We start from the raw sequence: 19,348 nt of genomic DNA, 5'->3' as shown, positions 1-19,348 counted from the left end.
CTGCCTCCGGAGCTATTGGGATGACAGGTGTGTGCCACTATGCTCAGCAGCCTGTGCCATTTTTTTTTAATATTTATTTTTCAGGTGTAGATGGACACAACACAATGCCTTTATTTTTATGTGGTGCGGAGGATCGAACCCGTCCCTCCCGTTGGAGGTGATCGCTCCACTGCTGAGCCACAATCCCAGCCCAGCCTGTGCCATTTTTAAATGCAAAAAAAAAAAAAAAAAAAAAAAAAATCACATATTTTTTATTTGCTCTCCAAGCGAAGGAGCTGTTACAATTTCCTAGAACTAGTAAATATCATATGCTAAAGCCTTTTTCCCTAACCCGGCCTCCCTCTGGCATCCCATAATAGTTTTAGAGGTTTCTTGGGGGGGGGGGAACTCGTGTTATTTTTTGTTGTTTATCACCAAGTCTATAAGTACCTCTGAAGCCACTTTTTAAAAAGTTGTGTTTGGTGAGATCCCAGTCACACTGAGCATGCAGGGTACCAGCACCGTGTGGTAAGAGGTAGCCAATTTGGGGAGAGGGGTGTGCTAATTGCAATCAGAAAGGAGAATTCTTTCATCCTGACCTAACAAAAATCTGTATTTTTCAAAGACATAGATTTAAGTCTGTGTCTGGTTATAATGTTAATTTTCACTCTTTAAAAAATACAGTCTATTAGAACAAAATGCCAGCCTTGGGTAATTTGCCCTGAAAAACGAACTGAAATGAAACGTGCCATTTTATTCGTTATTCAAATGGCCAAATAAAACAAGGTATAATTAGTCCTGACTTCCTGCTCTCAGGCACACACCTGAGGCCCCTCCCTGCTCGGCAGAGGCTCCCCACAGCACACCTGGCTCTGAGGCGAAGCATGGAGGCGCCTTTCCTGGAAAAAATGGTTCACTTGTCCACAAATTTGAAAGTATGTATTTATTTAATCCAAAGCTTTGGGGGAGGTGAGAGATAGAGCTTAGAGAGTTACCTGTGTGGCTGCAATCCAAGGTGGTTGCAAAGCAGCATTTGCAAGGTGTTTGAGAGTCTGTCAGGAACTTGATTCAAGGAATATGTCACAGGTTAAATCCAGGGAGTTGTGTGTATAGGTATGTAGGGGGTGTGTGTGGGTGTGTGTGTCTGTGTGTCTATGTGTGTGTGTATAAAAATGTCACTCCACATTTTTTATGAAAGCATTCACTGTTTTAACCACCTTAGTTGCTTCAAGGCCTTTGAGTGCAAACTGCTACCCATATAATTCTTCCCACCCCTAATTTTTCACTATTCAGTGAAAAACGATTTTCTCCTCAGTGGATATTTCATTTATTATAGCCCTCTCCAGAAAGCTGACCTCTAAATATGGACTTCTAGAAGGTACACAAAATAACAAGGGAAAAGCATTCAGGAAAGAAGACGGCTTTGAAAGAGTGGGCCGAGGAAAACCTTACCTTGAAAAAAAGGAAAAGATTGGGCAGGTAGCTCCGTGCTCAAGTGCTGGCCTAGCATGCATGAGGCCCTGGGTTCCATCCCCAGCAGCCCCCCAAAAAGGAAATTCTGTATGTGCAATTATGATAGGGCCAGTTTAGAGTTCAGGTGCATGTGCTCTATGCTGTTTAGGTGCTTGCTTTGTTGTTCCTGAGAGAACAAATTAGCCACATTTGAAAGTCATCAGATTAGAGCAGAATGGAACACTGTGAGAGAAAGCCAGGAGCTGTCCCCAAGCCTCCTACAGGTCAACCTTGAATTCCAGCAGCTGGAGCTGCCCCCTTCCCTGAGCAACTGAATGGCTGAGCTGACAGAGTTTCAACCAGGGAAGGCCAACACGAGAAGAGGTCAAGGGGAGAGAAAGGAGGACTTTGGAATTGGAAAGTTTCCGTTTTTTCAGAAAGAAGGGGACCTCCCCCTCCCCCTCCCTCCCTCTCCCCACTTTCACTCAATCCCCTCCTCCCTAACCCCTGACCCTGTAGCTGGCAGTACCTTTCTGGCTGACTGAGGGACTGACTGATAAACTTTTAGATGAAATCCCCTATCCTTGACATTAGAGAAAGACGTTCTGCTGCTGAGGAAGAATTGGATTCAAAAACATCACTGCTTGTCACATACCAAAAAGTCACCACGGGGCTTTCTGGGAGTAGATAAGTGAACTGTGTTCTATGGGTGTCTGTCATTCCAGAGCTGGAGATACCAGGAAGGGCTGCTGTCCCTTTCCCTAGTTTGGCTTATGAAACCTTTGGGTTTCATAAGTCTGAGGTGATCATAATGGACAAGTTCCAAGAGCACAGAAGATTGACAGCATTGTCTAATAAAACATCTCCCATCTTATCCCCTTTGGAATCTAATCCAAGTTGCAACAATAGATAATAATTACCTGCCATAACTGTAGCAACAAAAATAGCTGAATGTGCACCTCTAGCTGTTTTATGGATGCTGTTTCTCATTCTCAAGCTCTCTCTGTAATCCATTCTTTCCCCTGTGCTTTGAGGACTTGGAACCATTCAGTACAAATTCTCACAGTACAGGTAACTTTGAAGTGTGACTTGTCAGGTCATGCTGACTTATTATTGTGCTTGTGTAGAAAATTGGTGTAGATGAATCTAATTTTCTAACAGGTATAACTAGAGAATTTGTGCTTGAGTGATAGAGGGGTTGGGAACATTCTCCCCCATCAAGTACTGTAAAATTTACTTTTGTCTACGCATGGGAATGCATCACATTTGTAAAGAGTCAAAATATTCTCTAAAACCAAAATGATACTTCCACTGATCTTGCAGTAAGCTAGAAGTAGAACAACTGCCCATCCTGATTTACCTACAACAGTAATCATTTTTTTTCCCTGTAATTATGAGTGGTTACCTATTTCACTTTCAGAAATGTTGTAGCTTGAATGATACATTGTATGTTTACCGTAAGTATTTCCAACCTGTGTTGCTGGGTCATGGTATTTTTCACCTACCAGAGCAAAATGGCAGCTTGTCAAAAGTGAATAAAAAAGAAGAAAGAAAGAAAATTCTTAGGTTTAACACTCAAGTATAAATGGAAGGAAATCAGCATTTCCCATTGAATCCCATCTAAGAAAATGATATTTAAACAAAGACTGCTAAAATAGGCTTGGCAGTTATGTTCCCATTCTGGTGCCAACTATAATCATTTGGTAGGGGTTGCACACGGCACCATTTGGAAAAGCATCTGAAACCAAATCTGGGGCCGGTGGGAAAGAGGATTTGCCCTGTTACTGATATCTGTTACGAACACTGTACGAGGTTGTTGTAAAATATATGCCAGCTACTAACTATCTTAGAGTTAGATGGGATCTTACAGATAATTCAACCCAGTGTTTTCCAAAATGTGTTCCACATAGCACTGATCCTTCAATATGATTCTCAAAACACGTGTCCCATGTTCAAGTAAGATCGAGAATGATTTCTGCCATAATTCTCATAGAAATTCAGCATACATTGGCGCAGTCAAAGCTCTAAAAATGTTCTGTAGTAAAGATAGATGTTTAACTTTGTTTAACCCAGTGGTTTCGTAGACCTGCTTGGCCACAGAAACCTTTTCAATGTTATCTGTCAGGTTGCCACGGAGCTAGTTTCTTGGGACACATTTGCAGAAACACTAGTCTAGCTGATTCCTCACATTTCACACAAAATACACAAACTCAAGCCCCAAATGAGGGAATAACTTGTCCACAGTCACCTCAGCTGGTGTGTGAATTGGACAAAAAAAAAAAAAAAAAAAAAAAAAAAAACCAAGAACTTTAGGCAGCTGACTCCCAGGCCTACATCTTTTCTCCTGCATCCCTGGTATGGAAAATACTAGAAGCAATCTAACAACTTAAGGGCTTCTGGCAGCAGAAATTTTTAGTGCAGATTCCACTTGCATATTTTTATAGTTGTTTTGTAAGGATAGCAATTAAATATTAACATGCTCATAATGACCAGACCCAGAACTACCACTCATGGTCAAAACAAAATAAAATCATTTTTAAAATTTAATTTTATCTGGGTTGATCCAATTCTCTATTTTATCTTTCTTTCTTAGGTGATAAAGTGATTATTGAGAAAAGAATTGCTAAACATGAACCTGGTTTGGGTTCAGAATCTATTTTTTCACTTCCTAGACTTTGAGTTTCAAAAAAAAAACTAATCCATTTATTGGTCTCTTTTGGACCATAAGGTTAAAGTACATCTGTTGTCCACACAAATTTAGCTATTGGCCTTCAAGCTAAGCAGTCCTGAAATTATAGCCATAGTAAATTTAGACAAGAACTAATTTCACTTTGGTCTGCCCGTAAATCCACATGACAGAATAAACATGGTGTGTCTTGTGGTTAATGTGAACACATGTAAAAAATTAAAAAATCTTTAGTGACAAGACAAAAAATACTCCATAAAAATTAATTGGTGTTTAATTGAGTAAGTAAGAAATGCAATACTTAGAGCTAGCCTAACTTTTTTGAGTGTAGGCATAAACAAAACTCACGTTGGGCATCACTTGCCCATTTGGTTCTGCTAATTCTACCACTCTTTGGGGAAAAATAAACACGTGGAAAAAATAGCTACTGATGACCCAGTGGTCTTCCTGGGGTTTTCCTACCTTTTAATAGCATTAAAGGAACTGGTTGCTTTAGTTACTTTGGTTTTCTTTAAACATGGACGTCCATGACACCATGTGGCTGTTTGCACTTTGGGAGGGGGGCACCTGGGAGCTCTGTCTGCCATCCTGTAACCATCACTGACACCCCTTTTGAAAAGAATTTTTCCACGTTCAAATCAGTGAACTTGCAAGGAGAAAAATAGAGAGACATCTTTCATTGTAACCTTGTGTTTCCCCATGAACACAAAGAAACTGACTTAAAGGAGAAAATAAAAATTCAACTCTTTTTTAAAGGTTTTTATTTAATAGGGAACTGATTGTTTCTATTAATTGGCTTCTAAGATTAACCATTTTGCTTAGCAGAGGGAGCATGAGCCAAGATTCACTGATGAAGCTCGATACATTTTACAAGTCAGATTTGTTTATTTTCAAAAGCCACATGTTTAAAATAGAGTGCGCAGAAAACTTCTGTGATACATACTTGTGGTTCAATAAAATAAAAATGGCCAAAAAAACCATCACTCACAAAATCTGTATTTCTTGCTGAATGGCTGTATTAGAATCATATTACCAGTCAACTTGTGAGCCAAGTGATGCCATATGTGATGTTTTGAACATAAACTATTAGTAGACTATACTGGAAAGTATGTATTAATTATACTTGGCCAGTAGATTTGTTGGTACCTCTCACTGATCAGTTGAGTTTATTCTCATGAAAGTCAACATTCATGGCACTCTCTTGGAGAATCAGTGTTCTGAGCTTTCCCAGATGGATATCTCAGCTCCAATATACAGTTGGGAGCCCCACTGCCAGTTGCCAAGAAAAAAAAGGAAGTCCAGGCAGGGAGGTAAATCTTTAAATTTTCTTACATTGTCCAGGAGCGGGAAGGATGGGTGGTTTTCAGGGACTACCATCTGCTCAGAAGCAGCTGCAGTCCTCTTGACATTTGTTATCCTCCGGTCCCCCTTTGATCCCTCACCAAGCAGGCTCAGGACAGCAGACAGATGTAGCCAATCTCCCCCAACAATGGGATTCACACCAAGTCAGGGGTTCCATTGAACCTCACCTTGAAATGTAGAAAGTGAACAATTAAATACCAAACTGTTCTATGTAAAACACCTTCTTGAATTTCACTCCAGCCACATCCTGCTGGTGCCATAATATGATCCCCGGATTTTTGGCACCATCTCGTTTTTTAGGCTGGAATGTTTGAAAGATCCTGAGGGAGAAAAAAAAAATCAAACAAAAAATGTATACATATATGTATAATCTCCCTGACTCAAGATCTCAGCACAGAGCCGTGTAAGTATGTCTCCCTTCAGAGCCTTAAATATGCTACAGTCCTTTTTTTCTTAGGTTCTGTAATCCTTTGCAAATAAAAAAGGGAAAATTCTAAACTTCTGAAGACCATCAACATTGTCCTCTTTCCCATAAATTAATTTCAACATAATTTTATCTGAAGCAAAGTTAAATCTATGACTATGAAGCCACAACCAATTTTGAAAGATTTTTGAAGCAGTACCTGCTTCTTTGAGGTAGAAGAACCCAGGTGTACTCAGCACTTCCATGTGTCTGTGTTGGGGTTTTCTCCTCCATCTGCCCCTAATGCCAGCACCATCAACTAAGAAACCTGAATTGGTTGATAGCTATATTCCCCATGGTTCCTGGGTTGGACCTGAAGTGTAGGCAACCTCTTGTCCAGTGAATAAATAATTGATCAATGAATGAATGAATATGATTGTAATCACCTAACCTCTACATTTTATTCCTAATTAGCACATTTATTCTCTTGCCTTGTTTATGGCCTTGAGATCTGACAACCAGTCCCAACTGGTTTCCTCCTACATTAGCATCTGGTAATTCTTTTGAAGGGGATTTGCCTTGCCCACTAATTTTTGAAGCTTTGCTTCTCCTATTTCCTTCAGTTCCCTATTGTGTGGCAATTACATTAGCTGCTTAGCAGACGCACCAGAGATTAGAAGAGAGGAATCAGTCAACTTTGTTCAAACATGTTTATTCCCACAGTAGAAAACTCGATGAAAGATGAAGCTAAAAGCATTGAGAAAAATAGAATTTTGGAGATTATCTGGATGTAATTGCCCGTGTTCTTCTTTCTCATTACTCTAGATAAATGAGAGCTCCCTATATCTAAAAATATGATAATGACTTCACGAAGTTGTGAAAAAATCATATATGCAGAGCACTTAACATATAACATTAACTCTCCTTTAATTCAAATGTATAAAAATCCTTAAGTATTATTGTTATCAAATATTATATCATCTCTTCATCCCGACTGTGAGATGGCAGTAATGTGTTTTAACAATTTTATGGTAGAAAATTTAAGTTTTGAAGCTGAAAGTTCAGGATTGAAGTTGAAATTTATTAGAGATTCAGAATGGAAACTTGAAGTAACAGTTTTTCAATATGCTATTGAGTGTGCTATTGAATAGATAAATGACTTCCAGATACTAGAAATGGGACGAAGGAAGATCCAGGAGTGACCTCAAGCAGAATTTTACCTAAGTAGACTCTCTGCAGGTTACCTGCTTTCACACATACTACCCTCTCAACTAAACCCTCTTGCATGCTTACCTCATGATAAATAGAACTTTCAGGATCTTGAGAAAAGTGAGGCTGAGGCTTCTAGAAATATACCAAGCTGGGGATGGCAAATGTGTTTCATTTCAAACTTCAACTTCAGTTACTTTGTATAAAGCCTGACAACACCATTCTGCAGAGGCCCCTGAGATACCCACCCCCCCTTGCTGGCAAAGAACATCCTGATCCATTAGTGATGTCTGCCACAGGGTAAGGAGGGGAACAGAGTGCCATCACCTGTGCCCTGCATTTGCCAAACCTGTTCTTTGTCCTATTTTGAATGCTTTGCAGATTAGCTCCACACAGCAGTATTTTTTTTCCTAAGCCACTCTAGCAATAAAAATTTAATGTGGGAAAATTTTTAGGAGGTCAAAATTTGATCAACAGACCTAACTTTTACCGCTTTTTAAAATAATACTAAATGTTTTGAGTCCTCTGCCAGAAAGATGTTAGGATTAGGACCTTTGAGAAACTTAGCAAACATGACTGTATCACACACATCTCATCCAGAGTGTGCTGTCAAAACTGTAGAACTCCAAGATTCTCTGAGCTCAGATAAGAAGGTGATTTATCTTTGATCTGCTACATAAAGGGAAGACAAGACTGATTTCCTCTGCTGATATATGCACTAACTAGATTATTTTGAGTTTAATTTTATGCTTTTTAAGTGCACTTTAGTTTGAGTTGTTGAGAGTTGATAAACCTCTCTGTATATACATCTTAAAGCAGAAACCATGACAGATGTTATTTAAACTATCCATTCAGCCCTTCTTTCTGTTGTAAGCTGCTGCTTCTTTGATTAGCCCAATGCAATGGCAGTATTCCATGTTTTCAAACGTTGGTTTTATTATTATTCAGATATGGTGAGGCCAACAGATCAGTGGGTAACTGTCATTGAAAGATAGTCTGTACTAATAGTTCCCAAGAGCAAGGGACGTGCCTCACATGACAGGGAACCACTAGGTGGTGAGCACTAGGATCTGTCAGAAATCAAAAGGAGGGAGTGGGGAAATGTGGCTTATGGCTTCCACAGAAAGGGAGAGGTAAGGCAGGATAAGCTGATTTAGGACTGGTTCGTTTAGATCATTTCAGTGGGCCTGGGGCCTAGGAGCTGTCATTTAATGTTCATACCTGGTTTGGGGTTGATTAGGCAGGCAGGCAGTGGCTTTGAGTAAGAAAAGCCCAACAGAGAAGGTAGAAGGGATACTGGTTTTAGACTAGTTAGTTTGTATGTGAAAGTCATGCTTTTAATATCCCCAAGAACTGGCTAGCCTGTAAGGGGCTGTCTCTCCAGGTTCAGCAAAGCCCAGATGTCAAAGAAGCAGAAATATTCAAGATAAAAAGGCATGATTCAAGCCAGGTGTGGTGGTGGTACATGCCTATAATCCCAGCAGCTTGGGAGGCCGAAGCAGGAGGATAGAAATTTCAAAGCCAGCCTCAGCAAAATCAAGGCACTAAACAACTCAGTGAGACCCTGTCCCTAAATAAAATACGAAATAGGGCTGGGAATGTGGCTCAGTGATCGAATGCCCCCGAGTTCAATCCCCAGTAACTGCCCCCCACAAAAAAAGGCATGATTTATACTCCCAAGTACCAAACACAGTGCTGGAACCTAGTGAAAAAATTATTTACCTCGGAGAACATACATTCTAGTAGGATCAAAAAACACATGAAGAACTATTTTATTATAAAATCGAAATTTAAGTACCATAGTTTGGTACAGACAACGTGTTAAATCCATTGTTATAGAATATCCATTATTACAATAATCTGCCTGTCAGTGTTTATGTGTATTTCAAGTATTTTATTGTGATTACTGTTAATTAATTTTTCAGCCTTGTACTTATTATTACTCACTTTATAATTGGTTTTTTATAAGATACAAGTTCTATGGAATTAATATTTTAGGAAAGCATTCTATAACATAGGATGTTAGTAGGTGCTAAATGAAAAAGAATCACATGGTCAAATAAAGTTGGTAAATGATGGATTAGACCACATTAAACAAATTTTTTTTTTCTGAAGAACATGTCAGAGTCTTTAATAAGAAATGTAGACTTGAAAATATGAAAAATAATATGCATCATTTTACAAAACTATTAGGCCATGAATCCTTTTACTTTTTTTAAACAGGAAGCATATTCTAAAGTAATGCATGAAAGATCATATTTTTAAAGCACCAACTACATGCAACATACTATGAATCAATTTTTAAATGCATTTTTTTTCAATCAAGAAGTGGCTGATTTTCTAGATGGAGAAAAAAATATAAATATATTTGGTATTGAATAATAATATAAGGAAACAATACAGAAGGTCAATTGTCAAATGAATGGTGTTAAAATTTTTTTTACCAACCAAAAAGAACACAATTTTGTATGGGCCTATGTGCAAGGACCAGAGATACAAAACACATAGAACATGGCTGTTATATTGAAGAAGTAAATAGTGTATGTGAGAGCTAAGACTCTGCCATGCTAGTGTGGATCAGGACACATCCAACCAGCACTTAAACATTATATGCACCTGAATCACCTGAGGGATCTGAACTGATTGGTAGCTTTGGGATGAGGTTCAAGATGCTGCACATCTAATAAGCTCTCAGGTGGTGCTATTGCCACTGACCCAAGGATCATACATTAAAGAGCAAAAAGCAGGTGTTGGCAAACTTTTTGAGAGGTCCAAATAGTAGGTATTTGGGACCATCAGTCAGAATGTTTCAACCCTTCTCTATTCTGTCATTGTCATGCAAAAGTAGTCCTGGGCAATATGTAAATGAGCATTCAAAAAAAACTTATTTATGGACTCTGAAATTTGAACTTTATATAATTTTTGCTGTCAGAAAATATTATTATTCTTTTGATTTTTTTTTCTCCCATCTGAAAGTATAAAAACCATTCTTTACACACAGTCATGTAAAAATAGGCTTGTAGACAACAAGTTTGCTGAGTTAGAGGATAAGAGACTGTACTCGTGTAGTCAGCAAAAGGTTCTCTATGAAGTACATCCACCCAAAGAAATTCATCTTTGTCTTAAACCTCTATTGTACTTTCCCCGTGTTTGATTTTTCCCTGTAGTAGTGGGTTTATAGCTTCCTTTTGGAAAGTAAAACCACTCTAATGGGCAATATAGGCAGACTCCTCAGTGAGCCTCAGAGTTTGCCAGGCATTTTTTTACATCACCTTGTAGTATGCAATGCAAAACCTTCCTCTACACAGAAAATGCTGAGCATACATGTGTGCAGTTGAAATTAATTTGTTGGAGAAAACTTTAGTTTGGCCTTAAGGAAGAGTGATCCCTAACTGAGATTAAGGAATATTTTGGTCAGCTTTTTTTTTTTTTTTTTTTCTGCTGTGACCAAAAGATCTGGCAAGAACAATTTTAAGGAGCAAAAGTTTATTTAGGGGCTCATGGTTTCAGAGGTCTCAGTCCACAGATGGCTGACTCCACTCCTCAGGGCCTGAAGTGAGACAGAACATCATGGTAGCAGTATGTGGCAGAGGAAAGCAGCTGGAAACATGACACCAGGAAGCAGAGAGAGACAACTCTGTTCAATAAGGACAAAATATAAACCCCAAAGTTATGTGCCCCAGGAATCTACCTCCTCCAGCCACACCCTACCTGCCTACAGTTACCACCCAGTTAATAACTATCAGGGGATTAAGTCGCTGATTAGATTAAGGCTTTCCTAATCCAATCATTGCACCTCTAAACCCTCTTATATTATCTCATACCTGAGCTTTTGGGGGACATATCATATCTAAACCATAACAAGGAAGAAAGTCAGGAAAAAACTCCAAAGAGAGAAAGTGTGAGCAAAGAAGAGTAGGCAAGGGTTACACAGGAATCCTTGAGGGCTAGTTAGGGAGAAATGTATCTCTGGAAACATTGGACAGAAACAGAGGATTAGTACAGAAAAATGATAGAAAATAAAGTTAAATCCAAGTTACATGAAAGGCCTCAATGACAGATCTGAATTTCAGAAAATAGCATGTGTAGGGAAAAGTTTCAAGAGCATTAATCTGATGACAGAATATAGAAAGAATTTATAGCTTGAGACGGAGAGATCAATTAAGACTCAAGCTGCAGTTAGCACTAATGGGTGAGGAACTGGACTATGGTTTTGGAAAGAAAACAAGGAAATAAAAAGCCGGGGGTGGAGGGGTGGAGGGGGAAAGGACTGGGAAGATGGTTCTGGGCTGGAAAGCTCTCCACAGCTTTATGAAAACAAAACCACAGTGTGCACTAGAATCAAGAATTACCACCATTCTCAGTTGCCCCCCAAACAGGGTGAGTCACATTGTACAGAGTGCTCAGTTATTTTATCTTTTATAATTCCCAAAGTTGTGTCTGTTCTTTGGTAAGTATCCCATATTTAGTTTTTAGTATGGTTTCTGGGGTTCATGTTCTGAGAACTCACAAACTCATTTGCTTTCTTAACTCTCCTTTCAAATTAAATCCAGAGAAATACCTATATGATGCTACTCTAAACAAAGAAAAAAAATTAGTCTTCAGTGTCATATTTTCACAAAAGGATGCCAGGTCCAAAGAATTTTGTAAGTGATTAGACTCAGAGAAAATTCTCTTGGTGATAATTAAAAGCTAAATGGACAATATGGTCCCAGAGACTTCAATTCTGTTAGTTGCAAATGGCACATTCCTACACATCTCTTTAAAAATAAATCACATTTTAGGACTTGGGGGAAACTTTTTTCTTTTTTTTTTTCTTTCTTTCTTCTTCTTCTTCTTTTTTTTTTTTTAATGTAAAAGCAATCAAATGGTGTTGAGAGTCTGAGGTGCTGGGGGAATAGAAGAAAGAGTGTGAGAAGAAACCTGTGTTAAAACAGCCTGTCGGCCTGTAGCCTTCCACCCCAAGGTCTTGCTTGTTTGGGAAAGGAAAAGTGCAAACCAGCAAGAATAAATTACAGCATAACTGCTATTTCTCTCTGCATCTCAGAGGCCAAGGCGGTCTGCTAGAAAGTTTTATAAATATCAAAAATGTGGAAGGCATTAAATCTGTCACTGCTCAGCTGATCAGAAGGGTCAACAAAAATACTGCCTTCTATGATTTTTTTTTTAACATGAGGATAAGTTTCCCTTAACAGATATTTTGAGCATAACACATATTACTTTTATATTTTCTTTAGATAAGAATAATAGAAAAAAATTATATTCAATGTAGGAGGCATTTATCATAAAACATTTTAGAAGACATTTTGAGTTTTCGTCCCTTTTAATTTTGTAATCAAAATGATCTTTCCAAGTCTGACAATGTCCCTTATTTCAAGGTTCATAAAATGTGCAAGATGCTTTACAAAGAAAACCTACGGGAATTGTCTAGTCATTAATTTCACGGTCTCAAATGTAGAGTTTCCATGAGTAACATCAACACAGATCTTTTATCAAACAAGCATCTTATTGCATAGCATTCAGCCTTTGGTTTCTGCTTTATTGTTTTAAACATCACCATTTCCTCTCTTAACTCTCTGTCCTTTGACCCCCATTTGGCCTGCAGATGGTTCTGTGAGGGGAGAGAGCTACACAACACGCCTGACATTCAGATCCACTGTGAGGGCGGGGACCTTCACACTCTGACCATACCAGAGGCCTTTGAGGACGACACAGGCCGCTATACCTGTCTGGCTACCAACCCCAGCGGCTCAGACACAACATCTGCAGAGGTATTCATTGAAGGTAAGGAGGGTACACAGGGAAGGAGTGGGAAGGGCCTCAGAGCATCCTTGTAGAACACCTCGTGCGTGTGTGCTTTCCCCATGCAAAGAGCAGAGCTGTGTTGTGCTTCAACCCTCATTTCTCCTGAAAAACTCTATAAATAAACCGTTCTGACACTTAGACATACATGAACTGTGTCTAACGTCAACATTCAGTCCTTCTCATTTATAACCTTTTATCTACATTCACTTGAATTTACTTAAAACGTACAGTGTCTGACTTATTTTTTTTTTCCTTTTTCAAGTAAATGAAGCATGGGAATATAATTGAAATACCATATCAACTGCAGTTAAACTACAATGGAGTTAGGAAATCATTTATGGGATTTTCAAGTGATTGAATATTTTTAAATGTTCTCATTTTTAACTGAGTTCTAGAATTGTGACTCTTCCGTTACGGCTCCCTTATTCCTGCTAAGTGTACTATGAATTTGGAGTTACTTGGTGAGACTGATTTTGGAAATCAAAGTTGTATTAAAAATTGGTAGCAGAGAATGGACTGTTTCTTTTGTTCTATTTGTTATTTTTTATAAGATCTAACCTCCAGGAAATTGGAACACTTGATATCAATGTATTATAGTTTGTAATATTATTGCATTTTGATCAGTACCAGTAATTTAAAACAGATGTATATTGTGCCCAGTGTTTATACTATGTCTAAATCTATAACTTGGTGAACACCTGGTTGATCAGTTACTTTTTAAAATAGTAGTTCAAATGTAGAAAGAATATTAACAACCTTGAGATCTCTACTACCTTAGTCTTCATATTCTAAGCATACTTTTTAGTTGCAGATGACACAATACCTTTATTTTATTTATTTATTTTTATGTAGTGCTGAGACTCCAACCCTGTGCCTCACACATGCTAGGCAAGTGATCAACCACTGACCTACAATCCCAGGCCCCTTAATCTTCATTTTTAAAAAACTATTAAAAAAACTGTTTAATAGCACCAAATTTCTTCATTCTTTAAAGTGGAAGAAAACTCCATCAAAAATTGACCCCAAAAAAATTAGTTTCAAAGGTATCTCTTACTGCTGGCTGGAAGTATACACCTTAACTTTTAATAAACGGACCCACTATGTTGTATTTGAAAACAAAGATCTTCAAGCTCTTCAAGGAACTTCATCCTCTTAATAAATAAAAAATAAATAAAAGTGACATCTTATATGCAATAATAAGTAATACTCATGTGGTACTTACTGAATGCACACACGTACACGTAAATCATTTAAATTTTGTTGTAATCCTTTGAGGCATAATTATTCTCTTTTTACAAAAAGAAAACTGAGACTGAGAGAGGATAAAGGGACCATTCCAAGTCACATAAGAATTGGAACCTCAGGCTGTCTTACTCCATGGTCCACATTCTTAGTTTCTATAAAAACCACTTCACAAAGGTAGTCTTAAGAATGAAAAGAAAAAAAAAATTTTTAAAGAATAGGAAAGATATACTTAACCACTGTATCCTACTGATAGGTATTCAAAGTGCTACATGAATGAAAAAATAAATGATAAGATTTTTAACATTTTGCTAATGAGTTAGCAATAAATTTTATTCCTGGGTAGGTAATGTAGCAAACTTCTTGAAGTATTTTAGAATGCAGTGAAGGGAACTTAAACTTCCAATTAAAAAACAAAACAAAAACAAACAAAAAAAAAAACCTGTTTGCTAATAGTGATAAGATTTGTCTCCAAATCCAAGTTCACAAACTGCACCTTAAAATGGAATGCTTTATTTGCTTCTAGGATTGCTAGAAATATGGTAAATTTTGATCATACTACTTCTATACTTTAGATGTTAAATGAAATCACATTAGATTTTTTCTTCTTTTCTCTCTCTTATTTTTTTTTTGGGGGGGGGGATACCAGAGATTGGACTCAGGGGCACTCAACCACTGAGCCACATCCCCAGCCCTATTTTGTATTTTTATTTAGAGACAGGGTCTCACTGAGTTGCTTAGTACCTCACCATTGCTGAGGCTGGCTTTGAGCTTGTGATCCTCCTGTCTCAGCCTCCCAAGCAGCTGGCATGCCCCACTGTGTCTGGCAAAATCATTCTGTCTATGAACTCAACTGGTTGAGCCACTCCGCTCGAGTTCTGTATGCAGTGTAGATTTCATGTTCAGGACTTCAATAAAGATGGTGAATTTCTACAAGAGTAGTTTTCCTGGTGATACCACTAAACATCCTTATGCAGCTAACCAGCCATCAAGCATTTGTGACTTTAGATAGTTTGTGTGTGACTTTAGAAAAATTGAAGGGAAGGTTAAAGGAGCTACACATAACAAGAATAAAGACCTATTAAGAGTCATCTTTGTAAGACTAACAAAGTGCTTTAGAAAACTGGCCCATCACCTTGTGAAATGTGGGTAATAACTTTTTTCTAAAGCAAGTAACTTTAGTGTATTTTTATCCCTAAGAACAATGACGTGCTATAAGAGAGAACCTCAGAAACATTCCTAGGCTCATATCATCACTTAAAGTCAGAAGTATTTATATTTATGAACTTCAGTTCTGCCTTAGTGTCAGGCATGTCACAACGGAGCTGCTTCCTAAGGCACATGGCCATTACTATATCATGCAGTCACTAGGAAGCTCTTAGAGAGAAGGACGTTTTCTGTACCATTTTAAATCTCAATGAAACCTCTGAAAGTTTAACACCCTAAAAGCTGAAAATGGTCTAACTTCTGCCATCCTACACATCAAATTTTAGAAGGAAACAAACAAACAAAAAATGATAGCTTAAGAAGAATAGCTAGGGCTGGGGATGTGGCTCAGAGGCAGAGCGCTCACCTAACATGTGCAAGGCCCTGGGTTCGATCCTCAGCACCACATAAAAACAAATACAATAAGTCTATTGTGTCCTCGGCATCTGATAGAAAAAAAAGTTGGTTATGATCTACATACTGTGGGATCGGGCCCCAAATTCCTCAATAGGACACCCATATCGCAAGAGTTAACAACTAGAATCAACAAATGGGACTTACTCAAACTAAAAAGTTTCTTCTCAGCAAAAGAAACAATAAGAGAGATAAACAGGGAGCCTACATCCTGGGAACAAATCTTTACTCCACACACTTCAGATAGAGCCCTAATAACCAGAATATACAAAGAACTCAAAAAATTAGACAATAAGATTACAAATAACCCAATCAATAAATGGGCCAAGGACCTGAACAGACACTTCTCAGAGGAGGACATGCAATCAATCAATAAGTACATGAAAAAATGCTCACCATCTCTAGCAGTCAGAGAAATGCAAATCAAAACTACCCTAAGATACCATCTCACTCCAGTAAGATTGGCAGCCATTAGGAAGTCAAACAACAATAAGTGCTGGAGAGGATGCGGGGAAAAGGGCACTCTTGTTTATTGCTGGTGGGACTGCAAAATGGTGCAGCCAATTTGGAAAGCAGTATGGAGATTTCTTGGAAAGCTGGGAATGGAACCACCATTTGACCCAGCTATTCCCCTTCTCGGTCTATTCCCTAAAGACCTAATAAGAGCATGCTACAGGGACACTGCTACATCAATGTTCATAGCAGCACAATTCACGATAGCAAGATTGTGGAATCAGCCTAGATGCCCTTCAATAGATGAATGGATAAAAAAAATGTGGCATTTATACACAATGGAGTATTACTCTGCATTAAAAAATGACAAAATCATAGAATTTGGAGGGAAATGGATGGCATTAGAGCAGATTATGCTAAGTGAAGCTAGCCAATCTTTAAAAAACAAATACCAAATGACCCCTTTGATATAAGGGGAGTAAACAAGGACAGGGTAGGGACGAAGAGCTTGAGAAGAAGATGTACATTAAACAGGGATGAGAGGTGGGAGGGAAAGGGAGGGAGAAGGGAAATCGCATGGAAATGGAAGGCGATCCTCAGGATTATACATAAGGACATATAAGAGGAAAGGAGGGGTAAGACAAGATAATACAAATGGAAGAAATGATTTACAGTAGAAGGGGTAGAGAGAGAAAAGGGGAGGGGAGGGGAGGGGAGGGGAGGGGGGATAGTAGAGAATAGGACAGACAGCAGAATACATCAGACACTAGAAAGGCAATTTGTCGATCAATGGAAGGGTAACTGATGTGATTCAGCAATCTGTATACGGGGTATAATTGGGAGTTCATAACCCACTTGAATCAAATTGTGAAATATGATGTATTAAGAACTATGTAATGTTTTGAATGACCAACAATAAAAAAAAAAGCACAAAAAAAAAATAAGTCTATTGTGTCCAACTACAACTCAAAAGAAGAATAGCTAGCATCCATGTAGTGTTCAGTAGGAAAATACTGCTCTTAGTTTTTACATGGGTTATCTCATTTGATCCTTACAAAAATCACCCAAATCTACAGTTGAAGAAACTGAAGATGAGGGAGGCTAAGTAGAGATCAAAATGGCAGTTATGTGTGTGTGCCTGCACACACACCACACCACACACACACACACACACACACACACACACACACACACGGGAGTCAAGGATTCAAACCCAAGCAGTCTGACTCAAGTCTTCCCTCTTTGCTGCTACAAAATAAAATGCAAAGTTACTCATTATCATGTGGGCCACTGTGACCCTCACCTTCATGGGGTTTCAGAACTTAGGATCTGAGAATGCCATTTTTTTCAGGGCACATAACTGAGCACTTTCTGGCCATTGTCAAGTTGCTTCTGTGAGACAGGCAGTTTCAGCAGGAGGAGCATCTCTGTGAACAAGACAGGTGCCAACACTTCGAAGAAGAGGGCAAGGGAGCCAGCAAACTCATAGATGACTGCAGACATCAGCAAGTCTGTGAGGGAAATGGAGGTGGCTGACAGGACAGGGTGATCAGGAAGGCCACTCTGAAGAAATGACAGTTGATCAAAGACCAAGAAGAAGCCCACAGGGAATACTGGGGAAAGGGGGCTACAGATAGATAGGGGACGGATACAAATGACCTGGATGGGGAAGACCAGAGTGCTGAAGTAGCTGAGGAAATCTAGGGCAGCTGGAGCATCATCAGTCAGGGTATGTGGGACATGGGGCCTTCCGGTCACTGTTAGCAATTTGGTCTGCATTGTAAGTCATATTGCAATACTGGGAACGGACCCAGGGCCTCAAGCATGCTAGACAAGTGCTCTACCACTGAGCCACCTTCTCATTGTATTTTTAACTGTTGCTTTGACTTATAATCAGGGAGACCAGTTAGAAGCCTCCTGCATCAGGACGGAAGAGCTTCAGTGGTGTTGCAGGAGGATGCGGTATAAATAGGAACAGCTCAGAGGTAGACATCAAAAGCCCTGCAGTGGGTTAGATGTGGGATGAAAAGAATCAGGTATGAATATACTGTGGATTTCAGCTCTGCCACTTGTGTGGACAATGTTGCCAATGGAGAAGAAGATGGGGGGTTAAGGGATTGAGTGCTGTGCTGTGAACATAGATTTGAAATCTGTGTCTGGATAGCCAAACAGATGGGACAAGTCTGTTAGTCAGACATATGAATATAGCCCAGTACACAGAGCGAGAAAACTCTGGAGCTTCCACACATAGATGGTAACGGTGGGACTGGATGCACTCCCAGACAGATCAGCTAGGGAGAAGAGAGAAGGGCCTGAGCCTGAGCCTGTGATACTGGTAAGCATTGAGGTTCCAAGAAGAGCTTACAGAAAAAGAGTAAGAAAGAAGAGCCCCTGGGGCAGGACAGGGCCAAGGCAGAGTGGTGGTGCGGGGGAGGAGCGAGGCAAACTGTGTTAGGAAGGAGGGAGGTGCTGGCCACGTCCACCCCTGCTGAGAGGTCAGTCAGATGAGGGCAGGGAGGAAACCACTGGATTAGGCAACTGGGAATGTTGTTGATTTTAGCAAGAGGGGCTTGGGAATTCAAGAGAAGACCCAAGGTCAAACACAATGACCTGAGTCAAGTTTGCAAAATATGGAAGTAGCAGATATTAGATACTCGGTGGGAAGGCTTGTTTGACCACCAGCAAAGAAACTAGAAAAGCCAGTAACTCGATAGGTATATAGAGTCACAAAAGATGTTCTTGTTGTTATTGTTGTTACTGTTGTTGTTGTTTTGAGCCAGGAATTTCTAGAATGTGTCTCTATGCTGATGAGAATAGTGCAACAGAGAAAAATATGTTATTTAGGAGAACAAGATGGAAAGCAGAAAGGAAATGGAGTGTGCCCACATGTGTTCTGGGAGGGGAGGGGAGTGTCCTTTAGGACTGTATGACAGGAGATGGTCTCAAGAGTAGGAAAGATAAACACAAACACATAAAATAAACAGACATCTCAACTTTCCACTCCTCCCTCCTCCTGTGATTGTAAAATGGATTATATAGATCATTACAGTTTTAAGAGCTCCAAAGAGGGTACCATGGTGGTCCTGAAATATGGGTTGAAGGAAGCTGAATTAAACCAGACCTGTGGATAAGGAAGA

General features: G+C 39.1%; 1 protein-coding gene across 5 annotated transcripts in view; it reads left to right on the top strand.

Moving 5' to 3' along the window:
- Positions 1 to 19,348, top strand: part of Palld (palladin, cytoskeletal associated protein) — a 375,372-nt gene that overhangs the window by 135,613 nt on the left and 220,411 nt on the right. For all 5 annotated transcript variants that reach the window (XM_077792727.1, XM_077792726.1, XM_026389723.2 and 2 more), the window contains exon 3: positions 12,697 to 12,875. In XM_077792727.1, the coding sequence (XP_077648853.1) occupies positions 12,697 to 12,875 (179 nt within the window). The remainder of the gene's footprint in view (positions 1 to 12,696; positions 12,876 to 19,348) is intronic.

This window comes from Urocitellus parryii, chromosome 14 (genome assembly GCF_045843805.1).
Source record: "Urocitellus parryii isolate mUroPar1 chromosome 14, mUroPar1.hap1, whole genome shotgun sequence".
Classification (NCBI taxonomy): domain Eukaryota; kingdom Metazoa; phylum Chordata; class Mammalia; order Rodentia; family Sciuridae; genus Urocitellus; species Urocitellus parryii.
This window is presented reverse-complemented; position numbering and strand designations above follow the sequence as displayed.